This window comes from Muscardinus avellanarius (genome assembly GCF_963383645.1).
Source record: "Muscardinus avellanarius genome assembly, chromosome: 11".
Lineage (NCBI taxonomy): Eukaryota > Metazoa > Chordata > Mammalia > Rodentia > Gliridae > Muscardinus > Muscardinus avellanarius.
The window spans coordinates 73,444,105-73,469,494 of record NC_137797.1 but is presented as its reverse complement, the minus strand read 5'-3'; the positions used below and the strand labels follow the sequence as shown (position 1 = coordinate 73,469,494).

At 55.4% G+C, this 25,390-nt stretch overlaps 1 protein-coding gene across 5 annotated transcripts; it reads right to left on the bottom strand.

Moving 5' to 3' along the window:
• Positions 1 to 1,146: 1,146 nt before the first annotated feature.
• RAPGEF3 (Rap guanine nucleotide exchange factor 3) lies at positions 1,147 to 24,090 on the bottom strand (the record flags this gene model as incomplete). 5 transcript variants are annotated; one of them, XM_080706287.1, is made up of 27 exons in its annotated part: positions 23,884 to 24,090; positions 17,357 to 17,410; positions 17,164 to 17,270; positions 16,861 to 16,982; positions 16,542 to 16,710; positions 15,877 to 15,961; positions 15,498 to 15,558; positions 15,338 to 15,414; positions 15,021 to 15,167; positions 14,363 to 14,475; positions 14,003 to 14,091; positions 13,686 to 13,768; positions 13,366 to 13,512; positions 13,197 to 13,279; positions 12,617 to 12,656; positions 10,041 to 10,122; positions 9,675 to 9,821; positions 6,926 to 7,023; positions 6,211 to 6,336; positions 5,961 to 6,142; positions 5,625 to 5,715; positions 5,442 to 5,492; positions 4,210 to 4,297; positions 3,814 to 3,878; positions 3,118 to 3,172; positions 2,947 to 3,018; positions 1,147 to 1,265 (listed from the first exon to the last, which is right to left on the bottom strand). In XM_080706287.1, exons 1-27 carry the CDS (start codon positions 23,974 to 23,976, stop codon positions 1,147 to 1,149), a joined length of 2,646 nt encoding a protein of 881 aa, XP_080562413.1. In that variant the 5' UTR covers positions 23,977 to 24,090. The 5 variants fall into 5 exon arrangements, with proteins under 5 accessions (XP_080562413.1, XP_080562411.1, XP_080562414.1 ...); XM_080706285.1 differs by having other exon boundaries at positions 6,193 to 6,336; positions 13,366 to 13,525; positions 13,690 to 13,768; XM_080706288.1 differs by having other exon boundaries at positions 5,961 to 6,109; positions 6,193 to 6,336; positions 13,366 to 13,525; positions 13,690 to 13,768.
• Between the last annotated feature and the right edge of the window lie 1,300 nt (positions 24,091 to 25,390).

The following is a 25,390-nucleotide window of genomic DNA, read 5'->3' as shown; positions in this document are numbered from 1 at the left end:
TCTCTCCCAGGCCAGACAACGTGCTTCCTGCTGCCAGCGTCCCTAGCAGTGAAAGCAGAGAAGGCGGGGTTCCCGCCCAGAGCTTCCTGGCATGAGTGCCGCCCAACAAGCAGGTTTCTGGAGAGTGTGCTGATGACAGGGAAGACCGGGCTCACCCTGAGCACAGCCTGCTCCAACCCTTCTCATCACTGATCCTAAGTCCTGATTTTAAGAGACTGTTAGCCTCGGAAGGGATCAGCTGGCCTTGGGAGCCTCTGCTGCAAGTCTTCTCTATCCCTAGCCCCTCTTGGCGGCCCCAGCTCAGCATGGACACCACCCGACAAGCGTAAGAATGAGGACTGGAGATAGGAAGAAGGTAGGGACTCTGGCTGTGCCTGGACTGGAAGAGTCTCTACCATGGAGAGCTAATAATTTCCCCGAGGTGCTGAGACAGGGCTGCTGGGCCCGGGGCATATCTGGGCAGCAGCCCTCTGTCCTGGAGCCCTGCCTGGGGCCCAGAGACCATGCACAGCGGCGGAGTTCCTGGTTAGCCACTGGGGAGCAGCCTTGCCCAGGGCTCCTTCCAGGGGGCGGGCTCCAGCCAGCCTGTCACACCCCCACAAGGCCTTGGAACACACATATCTTTGTGAATTTATGGGAACAATAAAGCTCCTCAGAGACCACCCCTCCCTGGCCAAGCAGCCCTGCCCACACCCAACTGTTTACCTCAAATGCTGTGGAAAGAAAAGCAGGCCTCCCCCACCCGCCACCACATGCCACACATATGCAGGCTCTCAGGCCGCTGAGAAAACAAACCCAGCAGCCTGATGACGGCTGGAAAACAGAGCCACAAGGCACAGAGCTGAACACAAGCTGGTGTGGAGAGCGCTCTATTGAACAGAGCCCCGCGCCTGCGGGCTCTCCCCCCACGCCCAGGGCCTCACTGTCCCCTGATCCTTGGCCTTGGGCCCCCGAAAGTCCCACTCCAGGGTCCGCCTTAGCTGTCAGTCATCACGGGGATGGCTGTCTCTGTGCCGCCCGCTCCAGGGCCTCGAGTCCACTCCGCGGACAGCCCTGCCCAGCTTGGCTGGCCTGTGGGCCTCCTGGCCCGGGCCTGCCCTGGCCTGGCTTTCCTGATGGGAAGTGTCTGTCCAGCCTGGCCCCTCCTCACGGCTCCAGCTCCCGAGAGAGGCGGGACAGTTCCCGCTGGTTGTCGATGACCTTCAGCTGCTGGACATAAGCCCAGGTGCTGGCTGGACTCCGGGTGCTCAGGGACTGCTCCGAGCCTGGAGAAGGGAGAGCCGTCAGAAGGCACCTCTGCCACCTCAGGGAGCCCACCCCATCCCTCCACAAGCGGCTTCCACCTCCCCTCCACTCCCCTGTGTGTCTCCTCACCAGGCCCTGGGACTGCTGCCCGGGACACACACTTTTGGGGAAAGAAGCTGTGGTTTGAAGCAAAGTCAGAAAAAAACAGATCCCCAAGAATTCACACAGTACAATACCCTTTTCACTAAGGTAAAAAAATAACTAAAAATAAAAAACATTTGTCACAACATATTATAATGTGAAGGGTTTCATATTATATGTGATGGGTATAGATGTAAATAAGGCTATTTTATTTATTATTATTATGTTATTATTAGTAGGCACTGGGGATCAAACCCAGGGGTTCTCTTTCACTGAGCTACATCCCAAGTCCATTGATTGATTGATTGATTGATGGTACTACGGTGGAACCCAGGGGCTTTCTACCTCCAGGCTATACTCCCAGGCCTATTTTTATACTTTATTTGGAAACAGGGTCTCACTAAGTTGCTGAGAGCCTCACTAAGTAGGTGAGGCTGGCTTCGAACCTGTGTGATTCTCCCATCTCAGCCTCCCAAGCATGGGGATTACAAGCGTGAGCCACCATGCCTGGCATCCCCAGTCCTTTAAAAAAATTTTTATTTTGCTGGGAGTGGTGGCACGTGCTTGTAATCCTAGTACTTGGGAGAATGAGACAGGAGGTTTGCAGATTCATGGCCAGCCTCAGCTATGTATAGTGAGGCTCTCCGCAACTTACTGAGAATTTGTTTCAAAATAAAGAATTTTTAAAAATAGGGTTGCGGATGTAGCTCGGAAGTAGAATGCCCCTGGGTTCCATCCCCAGTACTGCAAAAAAAAATTTTTTTAATTAAAAAAAATTTGAGAGAGGGTCTTGCCAAGTTGCCCAGGCTGGCCTCAAACTTGTCATCCTCCAGTCTCAATATAAAAATTATAAGTATGCACCACCGCACCTGATAATAAAGCTATATTTTTTTTGGTGCTAAGGATTGAATGCAGGAGCATTCTACCTCTGGGATACACACCCAGTCTTTTAATGTTTTATTTTGAAATAGGATCTAAGTTGCTGAGGGTCTCATTAAATTGCTGAGGTTGGCCTCAAACCTTCAATCCTCGTGTCTCAGCCTCCCAAGTACATGGGATTATGGGCACCTCTATGCCCAGCTAATAAGACCATTTTAAAAATTAAAAAAAAAATGAATAAGCTAAAATTCAGGGCAGTAGTTGCCTTGGGTGGGGACAGGCACATGGACAGTGGGAGGTGTCAGTTGTCATTATTCTCTATTCTCATAGTTAGATAGGGTCTAGAGGTATTCATTATATTATCAGAATAAGTGTATACATAAGGCAAAGGGCCAGTGATGGCACTGTATGCCCATGGGCTATTATTAATCCCACTCCCTATAACTGACATCTGCAAACACACTCAGGCTGGAGGAAGAGTGCTTCCGTCCAGGTCTGTCACTAACCAACTGTGTCCTTCAGCAAGGCGCTTCGTAAGCTGGGATAACGTTGCCTGCCTCACAGAGGTGCTCTGGGGGGTGCGGTATGACGTGTACACGGGCCGGGCTCTGTCCTTGGCACATGCCAAGAGCCCACGACACGTGAGTCATGGCCAACAAGGTAGCCACCCGCCCCACTCACACGTGGAAATCCTCGATGCCTGGTTGTCCTCGTGGAGGTGGGAAACTCGGCTTCTGAGCGGTGAGAGAGGCACTGGGCGAGGTGAGAGGCGGGAGTGAGGACCGGCCAGCAGGGGTGGGGTGTCGCCCAGCAGGGGTGGGCGGGGTCCCACCCTCTCGCCCGCCTTCTCACCCGAGCTGTGGCTTCGGCAGTGGTGCAGCATCCGCACAGCTCTGGCCATCATCCGCTGCGGGAAACACAGGCCCTGTGAGATCTGGCCTGCAGGACAGCAGCCTGTCCTGCCTGAGGGGCAGCTGGGACCCAAGCTCCTGGCAAACCAGGTGCTCTTAGGGACTAGGGGCTATAAAAGATAGGCTCACGACTGCCTCATTCCAGCACACCCAGAGGCCCAGATGGGACCGGGCAGTGGATGAGAGACAGAGGCCGGAAAGGGCCTAGAGAGAAGGGGCCAAAAGCTCTTTCATCAATGGCAGGATGTTTGAGGCTGTTAGCCCAGCAGCCCCCCACAGACAACAGACCCTCCAGTATGCAGTGGGGGTACTTAACAACATGTATTCACAGTTGTGCCATTTACTTATTTATTTTTGGCACTCGGGATTGAACCCAGGACATTCAACCTCTGAGCCACACTCCTAGCCCTTTTCATTATTCATTTTGAAACAGGCTCCCTCGCTAAGTTGCCAAGGCTGGCCTCAAACCTACGATCCTCCCATCCTTGCCTCCCAGGTACTGGGACATACACCATCGTGTCCGGCTTATTTCTATCATTTATAACAAGTTTCAGCTGCCTTCCCCCGCATCCCTTCCTAGGCCACCATCATATACCCCAACCCACGCCAGTGGCAGACGCCACCCTCCTGAGCTCACCATCTTCTCAAAGTTGATGAGATTCTCCACTAGCGTATGGTTTCCCTCATGGATGAAGGTCATGTCTGCAAAGGGATGGTTTTGTTCATTGTCCTCCCCCCAAGCTCTTTACCCCTCCTGTATCCCAGGAAAGGTAAAGGGCCAGTAATGGGAGCCCTGGGCCTGCCCCCCACACGGCCCTCTAGTCCCTCCAGCAATTCCTGGGGTCCCTTGGGCCCTCTCAGATCATATTCTTTAGTGTGTCTTGATCTGCCTCTGTGTCCTAACACTTTTTCTAGCCTGTGAACCCCTAATTCATCTTTGTTCTACCATGGCATCAGCACCAGAGGTGTGATACTCAGCTAGTGCTGCGTGCGGATCCAGGTGGGGCAGGGAGGAGAGCGCTGGTCCTCTTACCTTTGAGGAGAAGAGGCATGAAAGGGATGACGGGTGGGGAAAGCTTGGTGAGAGCCAGTCGATACACTCGGTGGTTCCACGAGGGGTCCTGAGAGGGAAGGAGATGATGGGCCGGGAGGGATGGGAGGTCCTGCACACCATCACCCTCCACACTCCAACACAACCAAATCCCCCTCCTTACCTGGGAGGGTCAGAATGACCATCCCCACAGCTGCAGGAGAGGCTCTGAGCTCAACCCCAGACCTGAGACGGGCTCTAGGGCAGACAGAAGGGCTCAAGGCCGCTGCCACTCTGCACACCACCTGTGGCTTCCTGACCTCCTGCCAGCTCCCAAGGAAACTTCAAGGCCATCAGTCACAGGGGGCTCAGGGTTTCTGGGAAGACTCTCCCTGCTTGTCTCTCTGGTGGGTAAACTCCTCTGGATTTTTTTTTGTGTGTGTGTGGTACTGAAGATAGAACCTAGGGGCAGTCTACCTCCAAGCTACACCCAGCCCTATTTTTATTTTTTTAATTCTTTATTTTGAAACAGGGTCTCACTAAGTTATGGAGGGCCTCACTAAGTAGCTGAGGCTGCCTATGAACCTCTGACCCTCCTATCTCAGCCTCTCAAAAGCTGAGATTACAAGTGTGCGCCACCATGTCCAGCCCTCTGGATCTCTTGAGTCTCAGGAGGTAAGCTCTTCCTGAAGGAGTTCCCAGGGGTATGCCAATAATAACAGCTTGGCTCTATTTTTTCCTAAACACTTCAAAACCCTCAAAAATCCCTGGAGGAGGAGGGTTCAGCCCCAAATTATTCCTCATCTTTTGTCTGAGCCTGACCCCCAAGTCCCTTGGGGGTCCTGGAGAGGCAGCTGACCAGTCCTGACACAGCCTGGTGCTTAGTGCCAGGCCTACTCCGTGAGTCCTCAGGCAGGACAGTGGAGCCCGGTGTCCTCTTGAGTCTCCCTGTCACCTCTCACCTGGGTCCCCCATACACTCTGTGCTGGTTATCACAGGGGACCCTCACACACAGCAGATGCCCCATCCATCCACACCGAGTGATATAACGAGCCATGCGGCATTCGTCGCAGTGCACACACCCATCTTTCAGCCAGCTCCCCAAAATCACAGACCAGGGGAAAGTAGGCCTGGTTCAGTGTTGGGAACCTTGAAAGTGACTGGAGACAGGTGAAGGGCTGCTGGGAAGCCAAGAGCCGAGGCTGCCAGGAGAAGGAGCTGAGCCCAGAACTCACCAGCAACCTCTCAAGGGCCGCGTACAGCTTCCGGACCTTGTGGGGCAGTCGCTGTAAAGGAGAGGCAGGAGAGACAGATGAGCTGCCTCCACTGGGAAGGGACTCCAGACGCCGAAGCCGGGCCCCAAGTGAGATGGCCAGGAGGGGGAGAGGCCTGGCCTGAGGTCCCCCAGGGGAACCTACCTCCCAGGTGTGGGCCAGGCGGCTGATGGCGGAGTTGCTGAGGCCAAACATGACAGCAAAGAAGGAATTGAGATTCTTTTGCTCCTTGAGGCTGTGAGCAGAAGACCCAGGGAGCTTCAGAGGAAGGAGCCTTTCCCACAGCACCCCCCGACCATGGGCAGGCCTGGGGCACAGGCTGGCGCTGCCTCTGCAGGACGGGATGGGGAGGCAGAGGCTTCAGGGGACACAGGAGCAAAGGGGATGGCAGATTTAGCAATATGCTGAACAGAAAGGGGGTTCGGGAAAAGCACCCTCAGGACTGCAGCTGCACACCCGACTCTCCCGACGGGCACTCACTGGGCCGCCAGCTTGATGAACTTCCTGAGCAGCTGGGCACGCAGGCCAGGCACAGGACAGAGGCAGAGCTCCGTGGCCACCCAGTACTGCAGCTCGTTGAAGCGGCGCATGAAGCGCTCCAGGTTGGCAGTGGTGACGTCCCGCAGGTGCTGGGGGCCCAGCACGTAGTGGATCAGCTCCACCTGGACAGGGCACAGGAGGGTGAGTGTGCGCCAGGCTGGCACCCCGCCACCCGCTCTGCCCCCCACACCTGGTGGATGCTGTTGAAGAGGTTCCAGTCGTGGTCTGTCAGCTGGCCTGCTAGGTCCTTGGCGCTTACCGCGTCCAGCCCCTCCGCGGAGCCCACAGTGGGCCCCAGCTGCTCAGGGTGTGGGGTCTGCAGGTGGGAGAGGGCTCAGGGTGGTGCCTGAGGAATCCAGGGGAGAGGGGTGGGGTCGGGAGACAGGGCTGGGGGCAAAGTTTGGGCCCATAGTAGGAGAGGAGTGGGACAGGCAGGAAACTGCGGGGAGTGAAGGGGCTCTAGGGTCTTTGAGAGATGGAGGATGGGGCTTCCCAAGGAGGTATCTTTTTTTTTTTTTCTTTTCTGTTTTTGGTGCTGGAGATTGAACTGGGCATTCTACCTATGAGCTGCACCCCCCAGCCCTTTTTATTTTTTATTTTGAAATAGGATCTAAGTTGCTCAAGCAAGCTCCCCTGGGCTGCAACCGCTTCTGTGAGGCTCCTGTCCCCTGGGAAGCCCCTAACTAGAGCAAGTCCTCTTTCTCCTTGGGAGCTTCCAAAGGAGAGTTATCATCTCCCCAGTCCTTAGAATCTCCCCATCAACTGAGACCCACTCTTTTCTCCCCTCTGCAGCAGCGAGAGCTAGACCCCTCCCTCTTCTCCCTGTGGCCATCCCCCAGCATCCCCCACCAACCCCCTCAAAACAGAGTTCCTCCCTAGGCGCTGGCATCCGGCCTGGTCCCTACCAGCACATGCACTTCCTGTGGGTTGACAACAAAGAGCCGCTCGTTGAGCCCTAGGGATGTGGCCACACCACGGGCATCTGGCTGCAGGCCAGTGGCATCTGCAGAGAGAGAGCAGAGGCTGCGCTGGGCGGGCGGGGAGGGAGGGAGGCAGGACCAGTTGGAGAGGTGCCTCCTTCCCATAGTGGCTGAAGCCGAGGGTGGAGGCTCTACATGCACAGGTGCCCTGGCCTCCACGCTGCCCTGGGCACACCCCGGAGGGTGTGAAGGGATTCCCAGGGAGACAGCATGGCCTTGGGCAAGTTTTCAACTTCCCTCAGCTCCCATTTCCTCCTTCATAAGATGGAGACAAGACTTGCCCTGACTGCTTCACAAATCAAATGACTTAGCTCAAATAAATACGCTCCAAGCATGTGGTACATAGAAAAATCCCCTTGAAAACTGGAAAGTGCCTTAGATAAGTCTTGGTGTTGATCTTTACCAGCTTCTCCAGTCTCATTCGCATCCCTAGTCCCAAGACCAGTGGCCTCCAAAGTAAGAAATACAAGACCTCCATGTGTCCAAGAAAAGTATTAGCTCTTCTTCCTGTATTTATTATTTTCATCAGTTTAACATTTCTATTTGTGTATAACTTTATAATTTATATAATAGTGAGGCGATATATACATATTATTTATAAATAAATATATACTTAGGGATTTGTTTTTGCAATTCTAGGGACTGAACCCAGGGGTACTCTACCACTGAGCTACAGGCAGGGTCTCTGTAAGTTGCCCAGGCTGGCCTTGTACTTGCAATCAGCCTTCTTCAGCCTCCCAAGTCACTGGAGTTACAGGTGCCCAGCTCAATGGGGGATTTGTAATCATCTCAAAGATGACTGGCACATAGTAGGGGCTCAGTAAAAGTGGACTGCTGCAACTCACCAGGTGGCCAGCAGAGGGCAGTGCTTCGCAAAGCAGAGCACTGAGATCCCATAGGTCATTCCTCACTTCTGGAGGGTAGAAGGCTTTTCTCATCTCCACCCCCTTGCCATTACAATTCCTGTCCACCAGGGCTACAGTTGTCAGGCCTGGGCTGCACCTTTCACAGGCAACTGTGGTCTTTACTGCCCCCCAAGTTTCTGATAACAGACTGGGTAATCTTCTTTATCCCAGGCCCCTGTTGTGTGCTCCACAAACACATGGCTAGTTTAATACCCACAGCAGTATGGAATGACAGCTATAGTGTTAGTGCTTATTCCACAGATGAGGAAATGGAGACTTGAAAGGCTAAGCAACGTGCCCAGCCAATGGGGGGTCTGGGATTCTAACCCAGGCCTGGGAGTCCAGCCTATGCTCTGGCTCCTGACACACTGCTGCTGACCCTCAAAAATGTTGGCTGAATGAGTAAATGAATGAAGCCTACTTAGGTACAAAGGCCACTGGGTGAGATGGGGGAAACTACTTAATTGCCTTGAACTTCAGTTTCCTTGTCTGAAAATGGGATAAAAGTAACTATGTTATGGGTCCTTATTAAGATTAAAGGAATATGTACAAATGGTGGTAAGAGTAGGCGTGGTGGCACGTGCCTGTAATCCCAGTACTTGGGGGGCTAGGACAAGAGGATTGCAGGTTCAAGCTCAGCAATTAGTGAGACTTTCATCAATCTAGGGAAATCATGTTTCAAAATAAATCTAAAAAGTAGGAGCTGGTAAGCTGAGTGTGGTAGCACACACTTGTAATCCTAGTACTTAGGAGGTTGAGACAGGAGGATCACAAGTTCAAGGCCAGCCTCAGCTACTAAGTAAGCCCCTCCACAACTTAGTGAGACCTTGTTTTAAAATAAAGAATAAAAATTAGAGCTGGGGTATAGCTGAGAGGTAGAAAGCCCCTGGATTCAATCCCCAGTACTGCAAAAAAAAAGGGGGGGGGGAGCTGATACTCTTGTAGATTAGCTCATTTTATTTATTTATTTATTTATTTATTTATTTATTTATTTATTTATGGTACTGGGGATGGAACCCAGGGGCATATTACCTCTGAGCTCCCCCAAACCCTAATTCTTATTCTTTTTTTTTTTTTTTTTTTTGGTGGTACTAGGGGTGGAACCCAGAGGCTTTCTACCTCCGGGCTATACTCCCAGACCTTTTTTATATTTTATTTGGAAACAGGGTCTCACTAAGTTGCTGAAAGCCTCACTAAGTAGCTGAGGCTGGCTTCGAACCCGTGCGATCCTCCTGTCTCAGCCTCCCAAGTGCGGGGATTACAAGTGTGCGCCACCACGCCCGGCCCCTATTTTTTATTCTTTATTTTGAAACAGGGTCTCACTGAGTTACAAAGGGCCTCATTAAGTAGTTGAGGCTGTCCATGAACCTCGATCCTCCTGTCTCAGCCTCCCAAATGCTGGGATTACAAGCATGTGCCACCACACCTGGCATTAGATTAGCTAATTTTATCCTTACAATATCTCTAGGAAGCAAGAGCTCTTATCTCCATTTTGCAGGTGATAAAATCAATCACAGAAAGATTGAGTACACTGCCCTAGTACACACAGCTAGTGAGCTAAAGAGCTAGTATCCACCACAGGCTGTGGGTTTTGGGGTTCATGGTCCTAAGTATTCCTTCATGGTCCTAAATATTCCATGTAAAGCAGTTTGAATGGAGGTAATAAACCTCCCAGAGATGCTACCCTTCCTTAACACCGATGGAGATAACAATGATCTCAATTTAGGGAAGCTGGCTGTGGATCTGAGGCCCATCTGGAGACAACTCACCCCCTGCAGAATTGACCTTCACAAGCACCTGCCCCTTGGTCCAGCCGTCCTCCTGGGCCAGCGCAGCCATCACCTCTCTCACCGAGGCTGTCACAGGAAGCTGCAGAGTCAGCACGGAGTGGTCTGGCCGGCAGATGTCGTAGGGGACTACAGAGGAGACCAGGCTGAACTAGGGGAGGGGTTTCCTGATCTCCCCATCGCAGGAGAGAGAGGCAGCAGCTGCAGCAGCAGAGCATGGGTGGGGGCTGAGCCTCGAGGCCACAGGAGGCAGACCTGCCTGGAACCCCCCCCCCCGGCCCGGGCACCCTGAGCCAGTGGCAGCCAGGTGCCGATGTCAGGCTCTGCCTAGCTGCACGGGCCACCCACCTCTGTCCCCAACGCGGATGGCACAGTTGCTGCTTGGGATGGGCTCATCCTGGCTGGGTAGCCAAACAGGCACACTGCGGGCCTGGGGGAGAGAAGGGAGGCTTGGAGGACACCAGGGAGAGTGGCGGGGAGGGGACAGAGCAGGGACCCGCACAGCACCACACCAACAAGGGCTCTGGTTGCCACATTAACCGGAGTCCAGGTGAGGCGCTGGACCCAAGTCTCCAGTGTGTGTGTGTGTGTGTGTGTGTGTGTGTGTGTCCTCCCCAGATGTGCAGGGAGCTGTTCTAAAAGGAAAATGTCAACTATGAAGCCTGTTTTCTCTTCTTTTCTTTCCTTTGGCCACTATTTGCTATGAACCAGGCACTGCTCTAAGTATCCAAATATTCACAATAGCTCTTTGACAAAAGTATTAATACTCCTATTTTATGGATGAGACCAATGAAGCTCAAAGAGATGGAGTAATACGCCCAAGGCCACATAGCAGCCAAGTGACAGAGCTGGAATCCTAACCGGCCCCTCCCTCTGTGCTCCTGTCCACCAGCATCACTGTGCAGACACCCTGGCCCCCCATCAAGCCCATGGCTGGCATGTGGTGGGCTGCACTAGGGGCTGCTCTGAGCGGGACTCCTCTTTCTACCCCATGATGACTCCTCCTCTTCCCAGCTCCTCCCAGGTCTGAATGCAGCTCCTCCCCCAGGCTCAGACCTGAGTCCTCCCTAGATCTCCAGCACCCTCCTTAGTTCCCCACAACCTCGTGCACCAGCTGTACATGGAGATGTTCAAACGTCACCATCAGTGCTGGACACCGTCCTAGGCCCTGTTCTCAAACCTCCCAGTTCTCTCACTCTGCCACACCCATGATCCATCACCCCAGCCCTACATGCCCCTGGGATCAACTCTTCCTGCTTTCCAGGCCGCTCCTTCTCCCCACTGGGTCCTAGGTTCCTCCCCATATCCCCAGAGCTTGTCACCTTATTTTGGAGGATTTTTTTTTTTTTTTTTGGTACAGGGGATGGAACCTAGGGGCATTCTACCTCAGAGTTACATACACCCCCAGCCCTATTTTTATTCTTTATTTTGAAACAGAGTCTCACTGAGTTGCAAAGGGCCTCACTAAGTAGTAGTTGAGGCTGTCCACGAACCACAACCTTCCTGTCTCAGCCTCCCAAATGCTGGGATTACAAGCGTGCGCCACCATGCCCAGCTCTGGAGGATCTTTTTTGAAAAGGATCTCCCCGAGCCCCTCATCCCCAGGTCAGGCCAACTCCAGCTCTGCCCCCCCCCGCTCCCCACTAGACCCAACTATTCTCCTCCCCCTCACTCGCAGGTACCTCCATCCCTCCTATTCCAATCTGCCCAGCCAGAGCCAGCTCAATCCCCTAACTGGCTTCAATGGCAATCATTGTCTGCTGAATAAAGCCCAAGCTCTGTAGCGAGCTATTCAAACTCAAATCAGATCTTGTCTCAAATCCTCAGTGGTTTGCACTGATTTTAGGACAAAAACCAGCCCTTCCTGCTCTGGTCCTCCAGTATCCCCCCCTCCCTCCTCCAGGGCTGCCTTGGTGCCCCTGCACCTTGACCCTCAGCCTCTGCAGCTCCAAGGGTCATTTCTCTAGGGACACCTCCCCTAATCCTGCACACCCAATCAGCTCTCCCCATCTCTGCTTTCAGACCCTAGTCCTCCTCTTTCTAAATCATGAGGCAGGCTCACAGCTGTCTTCACTTGACTGGAAGACAAGAGGCCAGAGGTGACTCTCCCTGCCCAATGCCACATCCCTGGCAGCTAGCACAGTGCCCGCATGCGAGGGCAGTCTGAGCACCAGCCACGTGCCAGGCAGTATGAAGCACAAAGGAAACAGAGATAGAGGCCCCTGACCCGTGACGCTGACATTCTAGTGGGATGCAACAGATACTAGCAGACAATAGCTAAGTAGAGAATTACATGAGGGGCACTGTGAAGAAAATCAGAGGACACCTGGGGTGGTAGTGCTCTGGCTAGGGAGCTGGGAGGGGCCCTCTCTGGGAAGCTAACATTGACTGAAATCAGAATGAGAAGGATACAGTCAGCTAAGAGCCAAACAAAGTGCATGCAGGGGATGGTGCAAAGGCCCTGAAGCGAGATGGAGAGAAGGAGCCGACAGCCAGCAATCAGGAGGGGGTGGGCCAGCACTTTCTCCCACCATCCCTCAACCAAATCTCAGCTCCGGCCCCACCTTCTCAGCCCCGTGTCCCCCTTTTCCAGCTGAGTGGCCCTGGTCACTTCCATGTCCTCTGAGCTCCTGCAGCACTGGCCACCAGGACCCCTCAGGCCTCAGGGGTGAAATCAGCCACCCACCTCACCTCTGGGCTCTAACTGCGGCCATGAATTATCTCCTAAAGGTATAAAAAGCCCCTTGGTGTGGGGAGGAGGGTTCCACCTTAGATCTCAGTGTCTCCCTCAAAGGGCCCGGCCCAGGGGCACACACACAGCAAGGGCCACAAACTCCTCTCACTCGCAGACCCAAGGTCACATCTATGGGGGAGGCCCCTCCCCCAGGCGGGTGGTGCTAAAGGGACAGAGGAAGGACAGCCACCTTAATCTGAGGAGATGCGTTCCCACAGCCATTTTCCAACCTGTGGAGCAAGAGAGAAGGGAGGTGAGAGGGAGGCCAGGCGTCCATGGGGAAAGGAAACCTCAGAGGGTCAGGAGCTGGCCACCCAGAGGGAGGTCTCGAACCATCCCACCGCCAGCGGCAACGGAGGCCACGGAGGCCACGGAGGCCTTGTGATTTCCCTCCAGCCATCAGGGAATAGGGTCCCAGCTGGAGTGCTGTTGGGGCGGAGCTGCAGGTGAGCTCACGCCCCTTTCCCCGCCCTCAGCCTCAGCTGCCTGTGGGAGACACTGGGCAGGCAGGTGGCCACTGGCACAGAGGGTGTTCAGTAATAACGCGTAGGATTGGAGGAAGGGAGCACTGCAGGGGCACTGAGGACAGGAGAAAGAGCAAGTGGACATGGCTGATGCTCGAGAAGGGATGGACATGTGACTTGAGCCGGAGAGCACCGGATCAGACGACGAGCCCCGGACCCCTAAAGCAAGGCCCTCGCCCAGCGTGTGCACTCTGCGCCCGCACCACACTGCCAGGCACGCATAAGACACGTTAAGGCAAAAGGCACCTGTGATGTCGCCGCCTCTCTGGCCACTGCTCCCTCAGCAAGTTGCTAAGGCGGGCGTCCCTGCTCACCAGCTCCGAGAGTTTCTGTGAAGAGCCAAGATCCCTTGAGATGGCTGCGCCACAGCCATCCCAGGCAGCCTGGCTAGCAAGCCCCGCCCACCTCCGCGTACCTGGAGGAAGCTGGCGGCCACGGGGTCCGCATGGAGCATGGGACCGTAGAGGGCCACCCACTGGCCAACCAGCCGCAGGACCTGCTGCCTCTTGTTGCAGACATAGGTGCTGCGCTCCTGCTCGCCCCCTCCAGCAGGGTCAGCCGGCTCCGCGTGGAAGGTGAGCACCGGTCAAGGGAGCCACAACGTATCACGGAGCTGCCCGCCACTCCTGAGCTGAAGGGGAGCGGTGGCCAGGCACACTGACAAGCCGGGCCGATGGGGAGTCCTTCCCTCCACTCCACACCCCACTCTCCAAGCATGTCATCCTGGGTGCAAGGATATTGGTGCAGGAGGGCAGCGCAGAGCTGGGCGCTGGGCATGAAGACGCTGTGAGTCAGCAGGAAGTCGCTGAGGAATGTCTCTGTCGGGCAGGTGTGGACAGGAGGGGGCTTCAGAGGCTGAGCTGGAGCGTCCCTTCCCCAAATCTCACCACAGACACGGGAACAGCACTCCACCCAAGCCAAGAGCACACGGACAAGGATGTCCTGTCCAGCAGCGTGGACCCAGTGAGCTCAGATGCGGGGGGTCTGGCCCCCTTTCAGGCTGCGCTGACCGCCAGTGACTCAGAGCACAGGCAGGCTGTGTCCCGCCCTACCTGTTGGGTCATGAGCACTGGAATCTGGCCGCATGGCCTCCAACAGGAGTTCTAGGATCTTCTCTGGGGTGCCAGACATCACTGTGTACCTGGCAGGAACAACTGATCTGTAGCGCGGTGCTCTTCCTCCCAGGCCCACACCCAGCAAGGCACGATGCGCAGTTGTACCTTCTTGCCGATTTGCTGGCCCTGCCCCACCTCGGGGTGTGGGAAAGCTGATTCCAGGGGTGCATCCCAGTCCCCAGGCGCCTCCCCACCCCACCCTTGGTGGCCAGAGGGCAGGGGTATGAGAGAAGGAAGAACAAAGGCTGGGAAGCGGAAGGGGAGAAGTGTGGACGGGGAGCATGATGGATGTGTTACCGGTTCCTGCCTGGGGGTGGGGGGTGAGCAGGGCTGGCACCCTGAGAATGCCTCTCCAACACCAACACCACTTTGCCGTGTTCTTCCAGCCTCATGGTCTTTGCTTCCACATCCTGAGAAACAAGCCATGCCAGAAGCTAAATACCACCAGACCCCTCGTGTGTGTGTGTGTGTGTGTGTGTGTGTGTGTGTGTCACTGGGGATTGAACCCAGGGACATTATAGATGCCTCCGAGCTACACCCCTGGGCCTTATTTTATTTTTAATTTGAAACAGGGTCTTGCTAGGTTGATAAGTCTGACTATGCTGAGGCTGTACTTGAACCTGTGATCCTCCTGTCTCAGCCTCCCAAGTACCAGGATTACAAGTGTGCACCACCACGCCCGGCTTCACTCCTCCCTTCTGTGGACCCCACCTCTCCATGGCACTGCCCCATTGCACCCTAGCACCTCACCCGTCTCGACTCCACATCTCCCACCCAAGCCCGAGATCTCACTGAGCCCCTCAGTATCCATTGAGCCTTCAGCTCCCCACACACCTAGGCCTGCAGTCCCTACTCACGGCACCCTCTTCCAGGCCCTCTGTGGTCCCTATACTTTGCCCCACACCACTCCTCTGGGCTGGGGTCCCCTGCCTTGCCCACCCCCACACAGCCGCACCTTGATGATGCGGTTGAAGTCCTGCTTGTCCACACGCAGGAAGTGACAGTTATCTTCTCGGAGGATGATGGTGGCTGCCCGAGGGGCATCATTCACCAGAGCCAGCTGTCCAAAGTCATCTCCCTCATGCAGTGTGGTCACCAGCCCCTGCAACCAGGCCTCAGTCACAGCCCTCCCCACCCCTAGCCCTTGCAGGGACAGACCCAGAAGGGAGATGCAGGGGATCAGCAGCCGTGGGACCAACAGAGGGACCACCGCAAGGACAAGGGCCTGGAAGCAAAAACCGGGAGATCGGGTGTGTCAGAGAGAGGACTCACCTTGCCATGGGTCACCACGTTGACAGATCCCTTCCAGATAATGTACCATGAGGTGCCCTTGTCCCCCTGGCTGAACACTGGCAGAGACAGAGATCAGACACGGCCCCTCCTCTCATCCCCTCTCCTCCATGGCCCTACCCCTGTGCCCAGCTGAACTTACACACTGTCCCTGCCTTGCTGTGTGGTTCGAACAGCAGAACCGCGGCTAGCTCCCGCTTCACCTGTGGTGTAGAGAGGAGGGTCAGTGCAGGCAAGCTCAGGTGAGAGGGCCAGGCCCACAGGAGGAGGTTAGGTTTAAAGACAGATGCGGCCAGGCCATACGTTCCTGGGAGACGGCAGGAGACAAGGGGAAAAATGGCAGAGAGGGGTGGGTATTCAGACTGGGTGCTCCGGCAAGAAATTAGATTGAAAACTTCAAGCCATAGAGGGAAGGGCACTGTCTCCTGGCCCAGCAGCCAGAGTTCCAGAGGATACACAGGAAGAGGCAGTCCGGTGGGAAGGGCAGGCCTGGCCAGGCATGCTGGCAGGGGTGCACTGACCGAGTTGGAGAGGTGGGCCACAGCCTTGATGTGCAGCAGCTCCTCAAAGATGAGATCCAGCTCCTCGTCTGTGCGCTGACCTGGACTGTGGGCACAGGAGTGACAGAGTACATGGGACCATGGCTCAGGGCCCAGCAGAGGAGCCACCCATCCTTCCGGCTCTGGCCTGGGGCCAGATGGCACCTCCTCCATGATTGTTATCGGCAGCAGGCTAACCTTTGTGGAGCGTGCCCCGGGTGCCCGACACTGTGCTAAGAACCTACACGCACTATTTCATTCTGCCCTCATAAGAGCCCTGTGACGTGAGTGCTGTCACCCTCGCTTGACAGAAGAGGAAGCTGGCTTGGAGAAGCCCAAGGCCACCCAGAGAGGAGCCGGCTGAACTGGAATTTGAACCAACCTGCCTGCAGGCCCCAAGGTCATGACGGACTTGCAGAATGGGAAGGGTCCTCTGGAGACCCTCTCGCCCAACACTTCATAGATAAAGAAGGAAACAGGCTTGGGGGGAGGGGGAGAGATTGCATGGCACACCCATGGCAGAATGTGGCCAGAGCTCAGGTCTTCCTGTCCAGCCGGATCCTTCCCTCAGAGATGAATCTGAGAGCCTATAGGGTCTGAATGCCTTGTGGCACCTGGGGTTGGAGGGTGCAGGGCCCTCAACTTACGGCTTTCGAAGTGCCACAGTGAGCAGGGCATCAGGCCCCCTCTGCGAGAGCAGGGCCAGTGCCTCAGCCAACTCCTCCTCCATCTCATGAGCTCCCGTGGGCTCTGGCTCTGGCCCAGGGAACCGGTAGAATTGGGCATCCCGGTCCTGGAAGGTCCAGTCGTGTTTCACTGGGGGATGAGATCCAGGTGTAGAGAGGAGAGGAAATTGAGGCGGCTTAGGTATGAAGTCCACATTGAGATAGCAACCCCCTCCCCAGCCCCCCAGGTCTACCGTCCCATCCCACTGGTCCCAGGTGCCCGTCCTGGGCTCAAGCTCACCATGGCAGAGGGCACCTTCGTCCAGAAGCACCTGGCAGATGCCCACCGCCTGGCTCCGTGAGTGGACCCCAAGCCCCAGGGCCAAGACCCAGTCCACCAGCTCTCGGCCAGAGCAGCATTGCCTGTGGGGGGGGTAGAAGGAGGTGGAGTCAGAAGGTAGGGGGCGCGATCCAAAGTCCAAGACCCAAGCCCTGTTCTTCGGATAGAAGCAGGGCTAGACACAGGTGTCTGAAATAGGGTAGAAAAAGAGAGAGAACCGTGGTGGCCACAAGGGTGCAGGCAGGGCTGCCACTCACCACTCACCGATAGAGCCGGAGATGGTACTTTCGGTCACGGATAAGGGTCGGGCAAGTGGCCAGGAGATGGCGGTGCAGATGCTTCCCAGCCCGAAGCACCCGCTCCGTGGAGGCCTGGAACAGGAAAGGGCACGGCTGGCTCAGGCCCTGAACCCTGTAGCCAGCGGTCCCTTCTGGGCACCACCATCCCCCACTTGTACCTGCTCCAGGCTCATGCTGAAATCCAGGGACTCCTCGCTGTTGGTGAGTGGTGTCTGAGGGCAGTGAGGAGAGTTTACAGGTCAATGTAAGGCCTTCAAATGCAGGGACCCCTTCCTGCAGCCTCAAACCCACCTTCCCAGTCCTAGCCCTAAATGCGTCCACTGAGCAACAGGTAAACATTTGTGGCCATGTGCCAGGAATCTCATCCCCACCTGTCACCCCTTATCACCAGATTCTTCGTCTTTCCACACGCAAGTACACAAGACCCCACTGGCCCAGGTGTGCTCAGGCTCACACTTAAGAGCCCCTATGAGGGGGAGGCGGTGATGGGGATGTAAGATAAGAAGGCCAGGAAGAAGGAAGACGTCAGGATAGGAGCAGGTCAGGAGGCCTGGGGAAACTTGCTCCAGGCTAATTCCAGGCCAGGTTTCTTAATTCATTCTTCCTTTCCTTTCCTTTTCTTTTCGTACTGGGGATTGAACCCAGGAACATTCTACCTTTGAGCTATACCCCCAGCTTTTTTAATTTTTAATTTTGAAACAAGGCCTCACTAAATTGCCAAGGCTGGCCTCTAACCTGCAATCTTCCTGCCTCAGCCTTCCAAGTAGCATGCCCCACCCCATCTAGCACAAACTCAGATTCTTGCCCAAGCGCAGAACAATGAGCGGGACTTATGCCTCCTTCTATGGGCCTAGGTTCAGCCTGGGCCCTCTGCAACTCAATGAGACCCTGTTTCAAAATAAAGAATAAGAAATAGGGCTGGGGATGTATCTTGGAGGTAGAATGCCCCTGGGTTCCATCCCCAGTACCACAAAACAAAACAAAACACCAGAAACCCCAACTAGGTGTGGTATAATCCCAGTACTTGGGAGGCTGAGACAGGAGGATCGCAGGTTCACTGCCAGCCTCAGCTACTTAGTGAGACCCTCTGCAACTTACTGAGACCCTGTTCAAAATAAAGAATAAGCCGGGTGTGATGGCGCATGCTTGTAATCCCAGTGCTCGGGAGGCTGAGACAGGAGGATCACACAAGTTCAAAGCCAGCCTCAGCTACTTAGTGAGACCCTGTTTCCAAATAAAATATAAAATAGGCCTGGGAGTATAGCCCGGAGGTAGAAAAGCCCCTGGATTCTACCCTAGTACCACAAAATAAATAAATAATAAAAAATAAGGCTGGAGTTGTAGCTCAGAAGTAGAATGCCCCTGGGTTCAATCCCTAGGTCCACAAAACAAAACAAAACAAAATAAAACAGAATCCCAAAGCCAGACTTTTGGATTCAAATCCCTTCTCCCCCATTTATTAGTGGAATGACTTTGAACAAATGATTTTGCCTAGTTTTCTTTATGTATAAAATCTATAAATCACCGATTATACCAACTTATGAACTTGTGGAAGGGTTTCATGAGTTAATACATATTGAACGTTTTAAACCATTGCCTGGCATCTCGTTGTATATACACGTTAGCTATGGTTATTCATCTGTGAAGCATGGGGTGGGGCTGCTCGCTGGAAGACTCTTCTGCAAGATGCTGCCAGTCCTTAACCCTGTAAGAGTGAATAAGGCCTTGGCATCACACAGGGCTGGCTCAGGAAGATGGAGTTTATCATAGGAACATCGGTTAACAAAGGTCTTCTGCCCGTGGGCTCAGCATAGACTTCTGAGACTTTGAGCCTGTGTGCCCGGGGTATGAGCTATGCTGCCGTGCAGCCCTTCTTTCCTAGCCACTCAAGAACTGGAGTTTGTGGACAGCCCTGGATAGGACGCCCTACCCTCTGCAAACCCTCCCAAGGCAAAGTACTTTACCAAACATGCCACCTCCTTGATGCCATGGGATTCTAGGTAAAATAGTATCCTTAGGTGTGAAATACCCACAGAGTATTGTGTCCTGTGTGGCTTCTTGAGAGGAAGTGCCCAGTGCACCTCAGCCATGCATGCTGGGCACTATCAGCCAGCTACAGATAAACCTCATCAAGAGTGCTCCCCGTTCTTTGCCTCAGTCCACCCACCATACCTGCTTGCTTCCTTTTCCTCCCCCTTCCTCTCAACAGCAACACCTCTCCAGCTTTTCCACCTGCACCCAGGGCCCTGGAAAAGAAAGGCTAAGGAGCTGGGACCTGAGATCCTCCCTGGGAGCTCACATTTGAGCCCTGTGCCCAGGCAGAAGCCTGAGAGGTCTGGCATGTGCAGACGCCTGGCCCAGGGTGGAAATCACTAGGTGTCCCAAGGGTATCCCTGCCTGGGTCACGGGGCCCAGCCCAGTGCCAGACACAAAGCCCTGGAGACTTAAGGACAGGAAATGAGGAGGAGGAGCCAGGAAGGGAGGAAGGTTAGGAATGCTACCCAGCCAGCCCCTGTGTCGGAACAAACAGTGCCTGAGCGCTAACGACTTCTTGTTGTTCACGTCAAAAATGCCAGGTCACCCTAGTCCCTACCCCGGCTCTCTTTGGTGCCCATAACCCAGGCTTCAGCACCAGCTCCCTCCCTGGTGTTATTCTGACCCAGGAGAGCACATTAGGAGGAGAGGTGCCAGGGCATGCAACCAGGCTGGTCATTTTCTGTCCTACCCCAGGGGATGAGCACAAGGACCAGAGGATGCCCCCAACCCCATGAGAGACCGGAATCCATCTTTCTCATTTTGCCAAGGAAAGCAGAAGCCCAGAGAGCTGGAATCACCCAAGTCACACAGCTTCCTCAGATTCTACAGAATGACTCTGCCACCAGCGGTGACTCTGGAAGTAGGTATTTGTATTCTATTTCACAGCTAGAGAAAAGGAGCCTCAGAGGTTACATAACCTGCCCTACAGTTGATAAACAGGACTCATCCTTTTGCCTGGAAGCACTTCAGGCCACCCATGGTGTCCAGGACACAAGACCGAAGAGATGCTATGCCCTCAGGATATTCTACAGGTAGGTAAGTTCAAAAACCAGCATGTTAAACAGTTAGACAGGCTTGCTATCAGAGCTCCTCTGTGCCCCTGGAATGTGTGTGTGCAGAGGGTCCTCTAGGACAGGGCAGGAAGAGGTCATTACTCAGTGGCCACGTGTGTGTGCTCTGGGGACAGGTAAGCGGGTTCAAATGCTGGCTCTTGCATCACCATCTGGCTGATGACTGTGTGCTGAGTATTTAAGCTCCCAGGGCTTCAGTTTCCTCGTCTGTAAAATGAGGTTGATGGTAATAATAGCACCTCTGCCAGGCTTGGTGGTACAGGACCGGAGTCCCAGTACCTGTGAGGCCGAGACAGGACAACTGCAGGTTCTTGCAATTTAGCAAGAGCAAGACCCTGTTTCAAAATAAAAAAGGCTGGGGGTGTAGCTGGGAGATAGAATACCCTGGGTTCAAACCCCAGTACCACAAAATAATAATAGTACCTATCCCACTGGGTTATTATGAGGATCAAGCGAGCTAATAAGACAAAGCCTGGGAGCATGCCTGCACATAGCAACTGCTGAGTAAACTAAAGTACAGTAACTGCTTAAGTTCAGTAACTTCATTACTTCATAATGGGCACCCTGTACCCAGACACAGTGCAAAAACTGCTGAACTGTGCCTGGCCGTGGCCCTGGCCCTGATCGGATGACCCCAAGGGTCAGCTTAGTGGTCCTCAGTTGACCAGTATATGTCGAGATAACAGTCCTTGCCATCCTCCTCCTCCTCTTGGCCCTGGACAGAAGGGATTCAGGTGGAAGAGGAGGGGGTGGCCTGCCCCACCCTCCCTCCATGTCACCAAGTGTCAGAGCAGGCCTGAGACAGAGCCAGTGTGGGGACCTGTCAGACCAGTTCCCTTGGACCATGGTTAAGTCCCAGGCCAGGCTCCACGTGGTGGACAGGACAGGGATGCATGACATGGGGATGCCATGGGGGCCACTGCTAATCTCTGTCGCTAGAGAGAAGTATGGCAGGGCCTTTTGAGCACACACTCCAAAGAAGAGCAAATACCAGCTCTGCCACTTGGTAGCTGTGGAACCTGCACAGCGTGGTTATACAACCTGTGCCCTCTGTGCCCCCTTTCACATATATAATGTGAGGGTGGTGACATTAGGACATGTCCCACAGGCTGTTGTGAATATTGTTTTAGGGGATTGGTTTGTTTGCTTGTTTTTTATGGTACTGGGATTGAACCCAGGGGCATTCGACCTCCGAGCTACACCCCCTGCTCTATTTTTTATTCTTTATTTTGAAACCGGGTCTCACTGAGTTGCAGAGGGCCTCACTAAGTAGCTGAGGCTGTCCTAGAACCGCGATCCTCCGGTCTCAGCCTCCCGAATGCTGGGATTACAAGCGTGCGCCACCACGCCCAGCATCCCTATTTTATTCTTATTTTGAAACACAATCTTACTAAGTTCTGGAGGGCCTCGCTAAGGTGCTGAGGCTGGCCTCAAACCTGTGTTCTTCCTATCTCAGCCTTCCAAGTACTGAGATTACAAGTGTGTGCCACCATGCCCAGCCGTGAGCTTCCTTTGACACGACAGAGGTAAGGCTTTCATAATAGTGCCTGGGACATAAGTGCTGTTTAACTATTAGCTACTACCATTATTTGGACAGGTTGGATAAAAGCATGTTTTCTGTTTTAGAGAAGCAGGCCACCTCCCCCAGAACAGATACTCAAAAGGAAGTATCCAGAGCTTCCCCGAGCCTGCGGGACCCACCGGAGGTCAGCCTGATCTTGCCTGTGCCCCCAGACATGAGACAAGTTTTCATTTCTCCCTCATAATTTCCAAAGTAGATGTTCTTCATCCCATTCCAGAGTCACCTTTGTCATGGTTGGTAAATCCTTTCTGTCTCTAACCTCAAGCGCTCCTGCTGCGCCCTGTTTTTATTTTCACTTGTCCTGGTCTAGGTAGGAACAGAAGGAGCTCTCTTCAGACCTCTTCTCTGGAAGGTTGCTGGGTTCTTTTCCTGAGCTTTCTGAGAGGTGGGTGTGGCCTGAACAACTCCCCGCCCCATTCTCCTGGGGCTCAGGCTCACCTCAGTCACCCCCTCAGTCACCCCGTGTGTGCACACTCCCTCTGGCACTTGCTCCCTCTTGGAGCCCTTCATGGGCCAAAAGGTAAGGAGTGCAGCTACACAGGACCCAGGAGCCCATAAACACAGGCACAATGAACTGAAACTACCCCACCCCCTCCCTGGGAAAGGGCTTCAGGAGAGGGTGGGCCCCCTGCCTCTAACCCTAAAAATCTAAGCTCCCTCTACACACCCACTCCCCCACACACACCTGCCAGGGGAGGGGCCTTGTTTTCCTGCCTTTTACCCATTTCCACTCCAGCAACCCTAGCCCCCACCCTTCCGGCCTCCCCATGCAGGGCAGCACCTCAATTCTGGGGCTCAGGAGTTTCAGGAGACAGCCTGGCGGACTCCTCCACTCCCGCCCAGACTTTGGGTCCCAGGAGATTCTCCACTGACCTCATAGTCCCAGTACCTGACCTTCCCCTTCCCACCCCCACCTTGCCTTCCACAAGCTGGGATGGGGACAGGAAATGCATGAGTAATTATAGCCTGAGAGGGAAGAAGGGAGGGAGGGTTCCAGCCCACTGACTCCAAGCTGTAGCTGCTGCAGGGACCCAGACAGCCAAGGGGTAGGGGAGCAGGGCAGAGGCCCCTTATCAGGAAGGCCAGGAGAGGGGGACTTGGAGAGATGTGGGACATATGCCTGGGTTCCCCTTTCAGTTCTCATTGCAAAGAGCACCCCCCATCTTGATGGACCATGGTCTTCTCAACTCAGCTTCATGTTTTGGTAAATAGCAATGGTGGTTGGGCCAAGTAGGAGAAGGTGGCTGTGTATTCAAAGAGCACTGGTGATAAGAGATGAGCTCCCTCTGTCACCCACTCCTTCCCTCCCTGGACCTCATTTCCCTCTACCATCTGGTACTCTCCCCCATACACAGAGGTGGGCACACAATAGACACAACTGAATACGGTTGAAGGGACTATTAAACCTGGGCGGTTGGAAGCTGCCTCCCTGTGAATGGACCCTACATTCATTATCTTGCCTCCTTTCCTTCCCATCCTTGGTTCTCCAGATTTCTGACTCCTCAGAGGCCCCTGAAGCCGATGCCAAGCACTGCCCACATAACCACCTCGCCCCAAAATCCAGAAGCAGAATCAGCCCAGTTCAATTGTTCACCAAAGGAGAATGTTGCCACGGTGATCAATTCAAGAACAGCGATCAAGCTTATTCCACCCCCACTTGACCTGGCCTTGTATCTCCCACCTCCACCTGGCCCCCTCCTCTCTCCCACAGCACCTAACTCAATGTCTGGCACACAGAGGTGACAGGTAGATGACAGAGCCCTTTCCTCAGCCCCCACCATGCCAGAACGGGGATACTGGGTACCACATGCAGAGACACATAGGTGCAGCTGTGTGAGCCACCCCCACACAATGCAGCCAGCTTCCCCTCCCTCCACCCCAGCTGCACCAGACTAGCCCCCAGAGCAAGCCAGGCCCCAGCAGCTTGCCTGCCTACCATCCAAGCTCCCTGCGGCCCTGGTCTCCGGCCAGGGCTGCACCCACGGAAGGCACTCACCCAGCGGAGGCCCTGGATGCGGCTGGGACGCCGGTGCTCCAGCAGCAGCTGGTAGGAGCAGCTCCGGGACCGGTACATCCTCCTCAGCACCATGTTGAGCAGGGTCCCCTCAGGCACAACGTCAGGGAGGGCCCCCACCTGCGGTGCTCCCAGAGCTGGGCTCTCCTCTACAGCTGGGCCCACCTGCCAGCGACTCTCACCTGGCCAGCCCACCTGTGATGTGGGGAGGAAGGTGGGCAGCCATGGGCAGGGGCACGGGCTGGGGCGGCTGGACTGAGGCACTACTGCCCCAGGCAGAAGCACTTCCTTAGAGTCCTCTGGACTGGTCTGGCGGAGGTGCTGCAATCCTGCCAGGAGCTGGGGGAGGGACAGGAAGACCTTCACCGGGCTTGCTGCTCGCCTTCGCCTTCTCAGGGGTCTCCAACTGGCTCGCAGGGAAGATCCGGGCCCTTCTTTTCTGTCCTCTCTGGAATTCTGCCCCAACTCACTGCCCTGCATGGATCTCCACCCCTCCCTGCACCGGGGCTGTAAGGCTCACTGGTTCCCCAGAACTGCAGCTTTGACCCAAACCCTCCTCCCCGCCGCCCTCCCCCACCAACTCTCTCCCACCCAAACTCCCCACGGCGTCGGCTTCCTCTCCCGCCCTCCGCCGCTCCTCCGGACCCGCACCCCACCTTACCTACCTTCATGTTGCTTCTCAAGCTCGCACAGCGGCGCACGCTCCAGCAAGAGGCTGTGGGGTCCCGAGCCAGCCCGCGCCAGCTCCGCAGGGGCACCCTGGACGGGCGCCGGCGTAACAGGGGTCCCGTGGGCAGGGAAGAGGGCGGGTTCGAGCCGGACCAGCTCCCGGGACAGCAAGATGCCGGGCTGGTCCAGAAGAGCGGAGGGCCGGGCGGCCGGGGGCCCCCTCCCCAGCTACTGGGAGCCCCAAACCTCCGCCTTCGTCCCAAACGAAAGAGCCGGCTGGCACCGGGCGCTGAAGCGAGGCTGCAGCTGGCACGGGTCCCGGCGGGAGCTGTCACACCCCCTGCGCCGCCCGCCCCCTTCCCCTCCCCGGACCCGCCGAGGTGGGGAGGAGGCGCCCGGCTGACCGCCGGGAGCGCGCGGGGGGAAAGGGCTGGCACCGGCTGGGGGTGGAGTCGGGGCTACGTAGGGGGGCCGGAGCGGGAGAGGGGGAAACGCGGCAGGGTGCAGGAGCGGCCCTAGGGTGTGTGCCCGGGTCGGGGCAGGGGCGTGAGTGGCTGCGCCGGCCGCCACGTGGCCGGGAGGAGAAATGCAAACAAGGAAACCGGGGAGGGGGAGGGGTGAGTCATCGCTGCCCCACCCGGGAGGGAAATCCGGGCTGGGGCCGCTTCCCGGCCGGGGGCGTCCTGCCTCCAGTTGGGTTCAGGGTCTCCAGCATCCCGAGGGAGGGACTGGGCGGCTTTCCTGTGGGGAATCCCGCTAGCGAGCTCCCCACCGCTGACGGCGAACGCCCCGCGCAGAGCCGGAGGCTGCAGTCGAGAGG